We start from the raw sequence: 13,917 nt of genomic DNA on the forward strand, positions 1-13,917 counted from the left end.
TATACACTCAAGGATTCCTGGGAGCAAGATGCAAGGAAAAGGACTAAAATACTGGGGGTAATGAAAGTTCCAATGTATAAAAACTTGCCCTTCTCATGTTCTTTGGTAAACACATATCTTACTCGAGCAATAAAATCGTTCCTACAAAATTGAAGGTCTGAATCTTTTCCATTATTAGATGAACATACAAAAACTTGCCCGCAGGCAAGAACTGCTTAAGTGAACAGATAACTTCAAATAGTTAGCCATGAAAACAACAGAGAAAGGGAAGTAAGAAAATATAGAATTTTTTCTCAGGTAATTAAATTAAAAGGAAAATGATTCCACCAAAAGACAGAAGCATTGTCGTCCCACATACTTAAACAAAATAACTATTGCCACAAGTAGCAACACAGCCAGCAATCGCACAGCAGCAGCCAAACACACATATCAGGCAGGACATGCACCAACATCAAACAAAAAAGTAGGTTTGATGTTCATGTAAACGAAAAGGGCATTTCTTGAGATTTATTACCGCATAAGGGAGAGTGTGGCTGGCGAAGAACAGGGGCGGGGTCGTCATCTTCTCTGCACATATGCACATGAAGCAGAGTGAAGCGATGGAGAACCGATAGGATAGGTCATGCTGGATCTGACAGGAGCAGGCGACGAAGACCAGCAGTGCAGCCACTGGCGGCGGGAACCTCCACACGCCCCTCCTCCTCGAGCTCTTAAACTGTGACTTCCTTGGTCGGCTCCAAACCTGCATTGAGCAGAACATCTCAGCAAAATGCAATACTGTACTCCATTAACTCAAGCAAGGAGAGAAAAAGAATATGTTCCATCAATGTTATTCTAATTTGATATTAATGAGAAATAATGTCAGAAGTGCATTGGTCCTTGATTTTGTTTTCTTAGATAGGGTCTCTTGTAGGTTGTAGTAGATGTATTAAGGAACTGAAACAAATCAAGTCTGCATTTTTGTGCCAGCTGGAGACCTACTGCTTTTGTATCTTGTTGTATACAATTCAAATGATACAGAAATTATGAACTTGAGACTGAGACACCATGTAGTAGATTGGACATGGTTTTACATCAAACACATATTGAGGATTTACAACAATCTCTTGTGACAGGGCCACTAACAGCAATGGGGGAGTAATGCAACAGAAGTTCTATGCAAGGAGATTAATATAAATTAATAGAATTATAAAAAGCAAGGCAGCAAACCTCTTTAGAGAAGGCTAATGTTTATTTCTTAACTGAGGTACTAAAACCACACAAAAACTTATAAATACTAATTCTGAAGAGTGAACAGTATGAGATCAGTCTCCCTGGAATTAGTACATACTACACAATGCGTCGACAGTATATGGAAAACAAAGACATGTGCATAATCTAGAAGACAACCATGCTAGCATATTCATGAGGCAGGGAAGACAGCATATAAATCTGAACTTGCATCATTGTACTGTTTAGGATGTCCTTTCCCTTTTATACCACATCTTTTGTTCAACATGTTCCTCTGCATTTTCACTTGAACAACATTCTGTTGAACCAAAAGACAATACCACCAATGCCAATTACCAAGATGACAATAAATAAAAATTGTTAGCGACCTGTGAGAGTTTAGCCAACATATTATGTAGCTGATGGTCCATCTTTGCAAGTAAAAATTCAGAATAGAGGCCTGTCTTTGTCAGCGGCTCGTCTAACCTGCAGAATCGTGCATCATTCTATCATTCACTTGCTTATAGAAGCACTACTCACTGGACCACTCAACATTGTAATTTGGAACTAACTGGACAGAAAAATATGATGCAAATTTATGTCCTCTCGCATGAAACATATCATTACAGCTGTAAAATCATGTCATGGAATATAAGCTACCATTAATCATGTTCATGCAAGAGGCCGCAAAAACTCTACCTATATACTCCCTTTGAATCACCCTGGTAGCAGCCAAGCCCTCTGCCGTTCCGCCAGCAGTGAAGCCACCATGGTCCACCCTGAGTTTTTGCATGGTTCATCTTCTCTGCACTGAACACTTTGGAGATGAGACTCTTTTGCCTTCTCTGCTTTTGGAAAAAAACATAAAAGGCCTACAGATCAGACTGTCATATATATGCCACTTCAGTTTCTATAATTTATTGATTCTCTTAAAATTAAATGATGTTTCGTCATCTCGTGTTTGTTAAAATATATAATCAATTGCAAGGGATTAGAGGCCGGATGTATGATTTTTATTTAAGTTTGGCTGTTGCACAGTCATTACCAGTTGCATGGATAGCCGGCTAGTCAATGGACGGAAAGCTACATAAGCAGGATGCCGCTTTGCTAGTTTACTCGTGCATCAATGAACCATTGAATAAATGAAATCTATCCACATATCCAGGTCTATGGTAGGAGCCTAGAGAGGCACGCCAACAACTATTGGTTGCCAACGCCAAGGAACTGCAAGCCTGACACTGGTGAGCTGCACGCCCGCGGTACAGAGCCGCATGCCAACGAGCTGAACCAACACCGCGCTGTCAGCTGCATGTGCTGCCCAAACCACAGTCGCAGACCTGGATGTCATGGAGAATTGGATCCAAGGTAGGAGCAAGAACAACACATGGCCGCCAGCCAGACTGCCCCACCGATGAACTGCACCGCACACACACAACAACACTGAATCTGCTAGCACGCAGTAATGAACTACACATGTCCCGTGAAACAGGGAGCTGAACTGAAAACTGAACCTTAAATTGCGCAAATCAAACTTTTGCCACTGCTCCTTATGGGACTGGGCACCGAACTGCAACTCCCGTGATGCCTAAGTAGCGTGGCTGATGCACTGCACTTGGAGTATTGCACACACACGGAACAAATTGCAAGTCCGCGCCGGCTGGGATTTTCACCGTGAGATGGCCGAGGTATTCACTGCGGTCCACCGTGTGGGTGGGTGTCGTGGAGGTGACAGCCGGAGGAAGGCGGTGGAGCACCTGCTCACCTCCTCAACAGAGAAGTGAGCGACATGTGAGCTGCGCATGCTCGCATGTGAGGAAGAAGGGAGGAGGAGAACGGCCCATCCGGTCACGGCGGCGTGGTCCATGAGCCTGGCTTCCAGCGCCGAACTACAAAGAGAGGAGGGATCTCTCCTACGGCTCAAGGTAGAAGAAGGTGGTAGATGGTCGGGGACGACCGGATCCAGCGCTGTAGGCGGTGGTTGGCGACGCAGGGCTCTGCGGTGGCTGGATCTGACGCTGGTGGCCATACGCGGGAGGAGCGCAACAACACGGGTGGTGGAAGTAGTCGGGGTCGTGCTGCTAGGTAGGGGCGGCAGGCGGCGCGGCGTTTCTGGGCTGCCGGCGGGATGTGGTGGGAGGCGCGGCTGGTGGAGGTTGGGTGGCGGCAGGGAGGCCGGGGAGGAACCGCACGGGAGAAGGAGCTCGGGGTCGGGCGGTGGTGGTGGCGGCCGCGGCACTCGGGCCTGGGCGGGCCGGATCTGGGCTCGAAACATTTTCTCACTTTAAAAAGGACCGCGGGTTTAATACCGAAAACCACAAGGACTTTTCTGCAAAATTGGCGACGACGTACAACCAGAAGCAATAGCTGGTTTATTACTAATTAGAGTTGAATGCACTGGCAGTTCTAAAAGTTTCATCGGGGTGTCATTTCGGTCCTAATTCTTTCAAAATGCACCTTTAGGTCTTCATTCTTTAGTAAGTGGTTTATGCGAGGTCCTTTTTCCATGAGCGCTCATTGCCCTGCACGTGTGGCGCGTTGACCCACGCCACGTCGACAGAGGGCCCAACCGCCAGGCGAGAAAATTACACTGGAGGTCCTAAAAGTTTCTAGGCAGTGTCACTTTAGTCCTACTTCTTTCAAAATGCATGTTTAGATCCTAATTCTATAGTAAGTGGTTCACGCGAGGTCCTTTTTTGCACGATCTTTCTCTGACATGCTTGCGTGACGCATTGACCCATGCCATGTCAACTTAGAGGCCGTTGTGGTTGTTCTTTTTTTAGAGAAAGCCCCTTGTACCCTCCCCCTCTTGACATTTCTCACCCCTCTCTCTCTCTCATGCCCACACCGTCGCCATGGCTGGGGCAGCAAGCTCCTCGGCAAGGAAGCGAGTGACGAAGAGGAGCATTGCAGCAGCGTCGGCAGCGTTGCCTCCTCCACAAGCTATAGAATGATCGTGCGAAAAAGGACCTCGCATGAACTACTTACTATAGAATTAGGATGTAAACGTGCGTTTTGAAAAAAAATAGTACTAAAGTGACACTGCTCAGAAACTTTTAGGATCACCAGTGTATTTTCCTCGCCAGCCAGTTGGGCCCTCTGTCAACGTGGCATGGGTCAACGTGCCACGCGGGCAGGTCAACGAGCACTCGTGAAAAAAGGACCTCAAATGAACCACTTACTAAAGAATTAGGATTTAAAGATGCATTTTGAAAGAATTAGGACTAAAGTAACACCTTGATGAAACTTTTAGGACCTCCAGTACATTTAACTCTATTAATTATAAGGGGAAGATATATGCCGAACTTCGCCGAACTTTGAACTTTGCTATATTTTTAAAAAAAAATTGAACGCGGACCAACTCGGCCCCAGGCCGATTTTTTGCGCCGGCTCACCCCCAGGGGCGCCCCCTGGGGGGGCAACGGCTGGAGATGAGAACAGAAACGTTCTATGGCAAAATCTGCCCTGTGGGCAATTGACATTGCAATGGACCTTTCTCAGGTTGGTAAGGAGCAGCAAAAGACCATCATTCAGGTGAAAGTGCGCTGGAAGCCTCCAGATGGGACATGTTCTAAAAATAAATGTTGATGCCCAGTTTGTGGAAGCTACAGGTCAAGGAGGGACCAGATGCGTTGTGTGCAATGCATCAGGGAACCTTATACGAGCACAATCCAGATGGTATGAGTTTGCTGCATCTGCCAGACTCATGGAGGCGTACGCTTATCCGTGATGCCATCATACTAGCAAGTGATTTGGGTTGGTAGCGAGTTGAGATTGAAAGCGATGCTCTGGATGTGGTTCAGCTATGGAAGTCGCAAGCCTCTGAAAGGGCTGACGTTGCATGTTCTATGCAAGAGGTGAAGGAGCTAAGCGGGGATTTCACTAGTTATACGTTACCGCATGTTGGACAGGAAGCCAATATGGCAGCCCATCTCTGTGTTCAACAAGCTAGTGAGGTTGGTCGGAGATGTCTTTGGATTAACTTTGTTCCAAACTTTCTCCGTCATTGTATTACCCACGAATGTATTATGTCTGAGTAATCAATAAAGCATCTGAATTACAAAAAAAAAAGAATGGCCTCGTAGGGAATAATTCTGAAACTTGGACCAGGTCTGCCCGTCTCGGCTCCTTTTTCATGTAATTCATCAACCTACTCATGCTGTTGTTCCGGTTCCAAATTTCTCTCCTGCTCGCGTGACCAGAGCCATGGCGGTTACGGCGGGGGCGAGACAGGCCACAAAGTGTCTGCGTACGCAAAAAAAGCTGCTATACCTAATCGCTATCAGGGCATGTACAATGGTGCTATCTTAGGAGTGCCACGTAGGATAAATAATGAGGTGGAGGAGAGAGAACTCATAAGAGAAGACTTGTCTTCTCTTATTTAAGATAAGACAAGAGATGATCTCTTAGCACAATATGTCTCACCACATTTTTAAGAATTGCTAATTATTGAAGATAAGGCTAAGAGATGACCCATTGTAGACATTTTTCTTTGTCATATCTAAATTACATGCAAAACTTAAGATAAGACTATCTTATTAACCATTGTACATGCCCTCAAGGGCCAACGTGATCGATAGGGGGGTCTCGCCCCCCCCCCCTCATCCCCCCTTGAAATCGTCCCCGGAGTGATGCATCACGGTTGCTGGTCTGGCCGCGTTGGTGACCGGGGCACGGTGCCTAGATGGAAACTTGCCTGGCAGAGCTGACGCAGATGGATGGTGTGCCACCCATTGCATCCAAGATCCAAGATCCAACTAAAAACATTTTGAGTTAATAAAGCGTTTTACGTTTCCTCCAAAGAGAAAAACAATGTCATTTGTCTCAAAAGTAGCTAACGCGATTAAGAGCATCTCCAACATTGGCGGAGCGCTAAAATAGTTTACATCGCCACTGTATCATTTTTAGCACGCCGTGGCTAGCATAGGTTTTCCACATGCCCAAAAACACGCGTCCATTGATAAACTCTTGCTAAACTCTTGCTGCTTCATAGGTACAATCCTCTAGCGGACATTTCCCCTCCATGAGCACATTGTATATCATGCTGCACAACAAAAGGAGACAAACAGGGGCGGAAACTCTAGATCAAAATTGGATCGCTCGTAACCTAGGCATGGCCGGAGGGAGGCGAGGACAGAGGCGACTTACGGGTAGAACATCATGAGTCATGGGAGCTGAACTACGGCTCTAGCTTGACCTTGAGGATGTTGATGAGATTGTTGACGCCATGTGCATGAAGTTCCACCCATCCTCCAGATCGATTGTCCTGCAATCTACCCATGCCCCGCTATTGCCGAGTAGCCGCCAGTTCTACCCTCGCCTGTGGCCTCAAACTCTAGAGGAGGCGCATCGTGGGGTTCATGTTGTTCGGAGAGAGGGGGAGAGAGATGGGGAAATTGGAATAGGAAACGGGGCGTCCGATAAAGAAGGCTTTGATTGGGAGGACGGTTTGCTTCCGCTTCCCCTTCTGTGGGTCGGGTTTTAAGGTACGGAGAGGTCAACGCCTCAAGAGAAATTAAATCATCACAAAAATAAGATGATGTGGCTAGACTAATGAGGTGGAGTGAGGTGAGTGGCTGCATGTTCATTAGTGATGCGGATAGCTTGCATGTCAAGAGAAATAAGATAGTGGGGATCAACTATTTAGGTATTATAGATTATAGATTATAGATTATAGATATAAGATTACGGTTTAGGTCTGAACAAATGCGAAATAAAACTAGAGTTTAGTTTGTCAAACACAAAACCTAAATATATTAGGCTCAGCCATGTGCACCAACAACTTATGCTAAGCAAGATAAATAACTATGTGATAGTAAGATATATAACATGAATCACTATGACTATCACAAAAGTAAAGGGATCGGAAAAGAGATAACCGAGGCATGTGGAGACGATGATGTATCCCGAACTTCACACCCTTATGGATGCTAGTCTCCGTTAGAGTGGTATGAAGACACAATACTTCTCAAAATGCCACCATGGACATTGTATTCTCCTCACACCCTCGCACAACGCAAGGTGCCATGATTCCACAAAAGGGTCCTTGTGGACGGTCACCAAACCCGTACAAATGACGACCCTTAGGGATGATAGGAAAAGGGTCAGGTTCGCAATTCTTTTACAAACATGGGTCAGATCATGCATAAGTTTGACAAAAGGGTCAAACCAGGGATTTCGGCCCCTCGCATACGCCCTCATCCCATCTCCTCCCCGCCTTCCTCAAGAAAGAGAAAATCACAGCACATCCGACGTACAATAACAGATGAACTTACATGGAGAATACCGGGGAATGTCAAAAGCCATCATCCATGAGGTGAAGAGGAAGATGTAAAACTATATGTTGAAGATTATCCATGAGACGCGCCAGTTGAATATTGAAGCTCATAATAACATAGCTAAAGCTGTGACTACCTTAGCTTTTGGTCGGCATGTGCGTGGCTATCTGAGACACCAAACATTATTTGTATCACTTAATTAAAACATTTTGAGTTAATAAAGTGTTTTCACCCATAAAGAAGACAGAATGGACGATTACGGGTTCCACCAAATAGAAAAGTAATTTCATTTGTCTCAAAAACTGCTAACGTGATTAATGAAACTAGCTAGCTATTCGCAATATAAATAAGTAGATAAAATGAAACTAGCAGCTAACTTATTAGGGAATAAACCAACTAGGCTTAGTCGAGCAGCCGGGAGGACCATCGTCCTTGGGTGATGACTTGTAGACGCATTCCAACCTGTTGTCCTGCACGCTGTAGCAGTAGGCCGCCGTGCCGCATTCCGGCCTGCTTTTGTAGCAGCCGGCCGCCGTGCCGCATGCCGACTTGTTATCGTAGCAGCAGGCTGCCGTGGAAGAATTCCAGGGCGTGTCATGAACATAGTAGATCCGAGTCCCGCTCACGTTGGCGCCGTCGTTTTCCCTGAACGTGGCGTGATATCCATCCAGGAACAATTCGTAGTTACCAGCATCGGTCACCTTGCGCCAGGCGAGCTGCCCATCAGGGCCAGAGACCAACTCGAAGATGGTGAAGGCCACCGGCCGGGCCGACTTGACGGTGGTCCTGACCAGAACCAGCTTGCTTGGCAGCGCAACGAGGTGGGCGTAATCGAACTTTTCCATCTCAACGCCGATGCCGTACATCTTGTTGGCAAACATGGTGGTGGCCGGCGGGCGGCCGACCAGCTGCAGGGCGCCGAGTGTGGCAGCGTCGAACACCAACATCTGGTAGTTGTTGTGCTGCATGCCGAACATCTTGCCGTCGTGGTAGGCCAAGTCGAAGTAGCCGTGGCCTATGTTGTTGGGCTCCCCCCACCTTGGTCCAGGCCGCGTCTCCGGGGCGGCAGAAGAACATGCCCGCCTCCCGGTGCATCATGTGGCACATCATGACCGTCATGCCGGTCGCCGCCGGCGGGCCGGGCGGGAGGTGGACGGCGAAGCGCAAGCAGTCCGTGAAGTCGAGGTAGTTTGTGAACATCCAGCCGTTACGGACCGACGTATCCACGTCGTTGCAGTCCACGTATCTTGCGTGCCTGACCACGTCGCTGCCCGCGTCGCGGAAGGCGTTGAGCGCGGGCAGGGCCGCCGTGGCGCCCGTGGCCAGGTGCGAGAGGTGGCAGGAGGCATCGCGGACATGGAAGACGATCGACCAGCCGCGCGCCAAGGGGAAAACGAGCCGCGCGGCACGGGGACGGGGGAGGAGGAGGCGCGGCGCGCCATGTCCGGCACACAGATCGGAACACGGTGAGCCCGGTGACGGCGTGGCGGGACCTCCGAGCGATGATCGTGAGTAGATCGGAGGGGAGGTTCAACCAGTCCGGTCGTTCCTCCTGGGCCGCCATTGCTCGCACGCCGATTCAGGCCAAGATCGACACGCCACACGACGGCCGGTGTGGAACAAGATCGAGCGATGCATACGCACCAAGTTGGTTAATACTCCTGCGTAGCCAGAACAGATAGTGCGACTTACGCGACATCTTTTTTACGACTTCAGCCACGGTACGACTGCAGATCCATTTTAAACAAAGCAGACTTTGGTGGAGTGGAAGACTGGCATCGCGGGACCGCCATGCTTCGATCATAATAAGAGGTACTCTGTTGGTGTATCTAAGGCACATCTAGATGTGCTTTAGTTATTGTACATCTAAGTGAGTGAATCATGCATAAAAAGGAAAAGAAAAAAAAAGAAAATATCAACACGAATCTCAACGTAAGATCAATGACATAGGACTTAGATGTGCAATACTTATAAGAGTATGCTTTGATACGTTTAGCAAAACTGATAAGAGTATGCTTTGATACGTTTCAGGGGGTGTTTGTTTTCAGGGACTTTTTTGTGTCGGGACTAGAAAAAATTCCTCTTAGAGACTTGTTTACCAAACGGGAGAGACTTTTTAGGTACTAAACCAGGCATTTGGAACTAAATGAAGAAGACTCTTAAGGAGAGTCTTTTTGGGACTTTTTGGAATTTTTCCAACAATGTCCCTCCATGCACCCATTGGCCCGCCACCTCATGGTGTTGTTTAATTGTTATTTTTTTATATATTAGGGGCAACATGGTCATTTAATAACCTCTAGGAAGGGACTAGGGACTTTTTAGTCTTTGGAAACAAACAGGAAATGACTTTTTAGGGACTAGGGACTTTTTAGTTGGGACTAGAAAAAGTCCTAGGACTAGAGAACCAAACACCACCTTAGTCCTATGACTAAAAGTAGTGGGACTAAAACTTACTAGCCTCATTCATGCTTAGATCCAAATAGTATTAAAGAGACTAAAATCAAGTTAATGAGTATTTATTATCCTCCAAACCCTCCAATCCAGAACTCGTATGTGTTAAAGGAGAGGACTTAAATGAGAAGAGAGAGGACTAATCCACATTTTAATAGGGGTACCCATGACTAAAAAAAAATTTAGTCTCAAGACTAGTTTTAGCCTCTCTTTAGTGAGGGGTGCTTGGAACTTTAGCCACTTAAAGAGACTATTTTTAGTCGTCCCTTGGATCCAAGCATCCTCTAAATACACCAAATGCTCCATCATAATAAATACACCATGTCACTGTCATAGCTTATGAATGATGTCGAGGATCTTGGCGGACGCTATGGCATGGATTAGGAGATAAATCATTATCTACCCACCTAGAGTTGCTATATATGGAGCCGTAATGGAGACGGGAGCATTTTCTGGCTTGATCCATGGCTATGTAGATCTCAACTCTATGTTGAGATGTCGGACTTGTTTGTTATCTGCATGGACATTTTTTTAGACAATCTTACGAAGCCTTTATTAATTCGTCACAATATTTACCGGGGCGGAGGGAAGATCTCTGGTATGGTCTAACCAAACATGACGGCACCTAAATTGTGAGCTTCAACATTTGAGCTTCTAAATTCATGAAGTACTTCACAAAAATTAAAAGCCAAAGAATAGTCCATTATTTCATGTATAACTGCTCCATAACTTGCTGAATTTCCCTTCTTTATGTCGTTCGGAGGCCACATGGATTCCTTGTAAATATAGATCATCGAAGAGGGCCATAGCTTTTCTTACCTCTAGCGCTTCGAGCGTCTATGGGTACATGATGTACCTGAAAAAGATTGCTGAAGCGCCCTCCATGGTCTCTACAGATCACACCCACTGCTCCAAACCTGCCATGAGGAGACACTGATGCATCCACATTGACTTATGCACTATGCGCATCAGGAGGCAGCCACTGGTTAGTCCTAGGTGCCCCAGGTGCCGGCGGTCTTGGAGTTTGATTGTTTACAACCTGGAGCTCGGACAAGTAGCTAGTGATGAACCCGTTGATTGCATGAGGTCATTGAAATATGTCCTCGTGAATGGCCTTCCTCCTTGCTCCCCATATTTCTCATGTTGTCACCACCAGAATGATCTGCAAAGATTGATAATGCTGGTTGCACTAGTAGAAAATAAGGCTTTGGTTCAGGCTTGGCCAGCCCATTAGTCCCGGTTCAGTCACGAACTGGGACCAACGTCCCAGTTCGTGAGCCCAGGGGGCCAGCCGGGCCTCGTGGGGCATTGGTCCCGGTTTGTCTGGACCTTTTTGTCCCTGTTCTAGGCACGAACCGGGACCAATGGTCCTCGCTACTAGCCCACATCCATTGGTCCCGATTCATGGCTGGAACCGGGACCAAAGGGTGGCCTTTAGTCCCGGTTCCACGAACCGGGACCAATGAAGTGGCTATATATACCCCTCGTCCGCGAACAGAGCACTCCATTGCTTTGTTTTTTCTGGCCGGCCAGGGGAGAGCTTTGTGGTGCTCTAGCTCACCTCCTATGCACATGAGGTGTTCGATGAAATGCCCGAGCCACACTAGTTAAGCTTTCTCCTCTCGAAACTCGACCTCCAAACTTCATTTTCCTCGAGATTTGTCTAGATTTAGCGGTCCGTCAAATCCCGTCCCCGTCTTCACCGCCGTCGATCGCCCGCGCCGATCTCGTCGCCGGCACCACCGTGGTGAGCCTCTTGTTCTTATCTTCTTTCTAAAAGAAAAAAAATTCTTACTTGTATGATTAGATAGATACTTATCTAATTTTCTTACTTGTATTATTGCTTGTTATTATATAGTGCGATGGTTTTTGTATCCGCCCCCGTCGGCCCTCGTCCTATCTATGATTCGGATGTGGTATGTATTATCTTTTATAACTATTTGGTTCATTTATTATTTATGACAATTATGCCGACCAACGTGACATAGATTTTATTTATCTAGGACGTATGTGAACAGGAAATTCCAACCGACCCTATTGTCGAGAGGTTAAATTTAGTTGAAGAAGAAAACAATTACTTGAAGCAAAAAAATGAGGAGGAGAAGATGATATTGGAGTTGCATGTTGCGGATGTCGTCGATGATTACAAGATCAAGATGGATGCAATGCGGTTGAAGATTAGAAAACATGCCATTCATACCGAGGCTTGGTATCATTATGCCATTGGATCAATTGTTACCTTGGTTGCAGTTATGATCGCATTTGTTGTTGCATTGAAATGGTTTACATAGTTTCAATGTATGGTTTAATTAGATGCTCTGGAGAGCTATATGTTGTTCAATGAGAACTATGTTTGTACTTTGGTTTTAATGTGATGATGAACTTCTATTAATTTCGTCACTTATCTATTCATGATGTTCTGTAATGGTTTTTGACACACTTAATTATATATAATGCACGCAGATGAACCGGCAATGGATGTACGGTGACAGACACACCTCCGAGTACATTGAGGGCGTGCATAATTTTTTCGAAGTGGCTGAGGCAAACAAGCAGAATGGCTTTATGTGTTGTCCATGCCCTATATGTGGGAATACGAAGTCTTACTCTGACCGGAAAATCCTTCACACCCACCTGCTTTATAAGGGTTTCATGCCACACTATAATGTTTGGACCAAGCATGGAGAAATAGGGGTTATGATGGAAGACATCGAAGAAGAAGAGGACAATGACAACTATGTGCCCCCTGAATACGGTGATGCTACAACGGGGGAACCTGAAGATCAAGAGGAACTAAACGATGTGCCCGATGATGATCTCCGCCGGGTCATTGTTGATGCAAGAAGACAGTGCGGAAGTTAAAAGGATAAGCTGAAGTTCGATCGCATGTTAGAGGATCACAAAAGAGGGTTGTACCCCAATTGCGAAGATGGCAACACAAAGCTCGGTATCATATTGGAATTGCTACAGTGGAAGGCAGAGAATGCTGTGCCTAACAAAGAATTTGAGAAGCTACTGAAAATATTGAAGAAGAAGCTTCCAAAGGATACGAATTGCCCGAAAGTACGTACGGAGCGAAGAAGGTCGTATGCCCTCTAGGATTGGAGGTGCATAATATACATGCATGCCCTAATGACTGCATCCTCTACCGCGGTGCGTACGAGGATTTGAACACATGCCCAGTATGCGGTGCATTGCGGTATAAGATCGGACGAGATGACCCTGGTGATGTTGACGGCGAGCCCCCCAGGAAGAGGGTTCCTGCGAAGGTGATGTGATATGCTCCTATAATACCACAGTTGAAACGTCTGTTCAGAAACAAAGAGCATGCCAAGTTGATGTGATGGCACAGAGAGGACCCTAAGAAATACGGGAAGTTGAGAGCACCCGCTGATGGGTCGCAGTGGAGAAAAATTGAGAGAGAAAGTATCGGGCTAAGTTTGCAGGTGACCCAAGGAACATATGGTTTGGTTTAAGCACGGATGGCATTAATCCTTTCGGGGAGCAGAGCAGCAATCATAGCACCTGGCCCGTGACTCTATGTATGTATAACCTTCCTCCTTGGATGTGCATCAAATGGAAGTTCATTATGATGCCAGTTCTCATCCAAGGCCCTAAGCAACCCGACAACGACATTGATGTGTACCTAAGGCCATAAGTTGAAGAACTTTTACAGCTGTGAAATGCAAATAGTGTACGTGTGTGGGATGAGCACAGACAGGAGAAATTTAACCTGCATGCATTGCTGTTTGTAACCATCAATGATTGGCCTGCTCTCAGTAACCTTTCAGGATAGACAAACAAGGGATACCACACATGCATGCATTGTTTAGCTGACACCGAAAGTATATACCTGGACAAATGCAGGAAGAATGTGTACCCGGGGCATTGTCGATTTCTTCCGACCAACCATCAATGTCGAAAGAAAGGTAAACATTTCAAAGGTGAGGCAGATCACGTACTTGCTATGTTCAATGATTTA

General features: G+C 46.4%; 1 protein-coding gene across 1 annotated transcript; it reads right to left on the reverse strand.

The window, feature by feature from the left end:
• Window positions 1-215: 215 nt before the first annotated feature.
• Window positions 216-3,481, reverse strand: LOC125516478. The gene is made up of 4 exons (XM_048681909.1): window positions 2,972-3,481; window positions 1,909-2,054; window positions 1,599-1,695; window positions 216-742 (listed from the first exon to the last, which is right to left on the reverse strand). The coding sequence occupies exons 1-4, from the start codon at window positions 3,479-3,481 to the stop codon at window positions 452-454; spliced, it is 1,044 nt and encodes a 347-aa protein (XP_048537866.1). The 3' UTR covers window positions 216-451.
• Between the last annotated feature and the right edge of the window lie 10,436 nt (window positions 3,482-13,917).

The sequence above is a fragment of the Triticum urartu genome, chromosome 6, assembly GCF_003073215.2.
Source record: "Triticum urartu cultivar G1812 chromosome 6, Tu2.1, whole genome shotgun sequence".
NCBI classification, from domain to species: domain Eukaryota; kingdom Viridiplantae; phylum Streptophyta; class Magnoliopsida; order Poales; family Poaceae; genus Triticum; species Triticum urartu.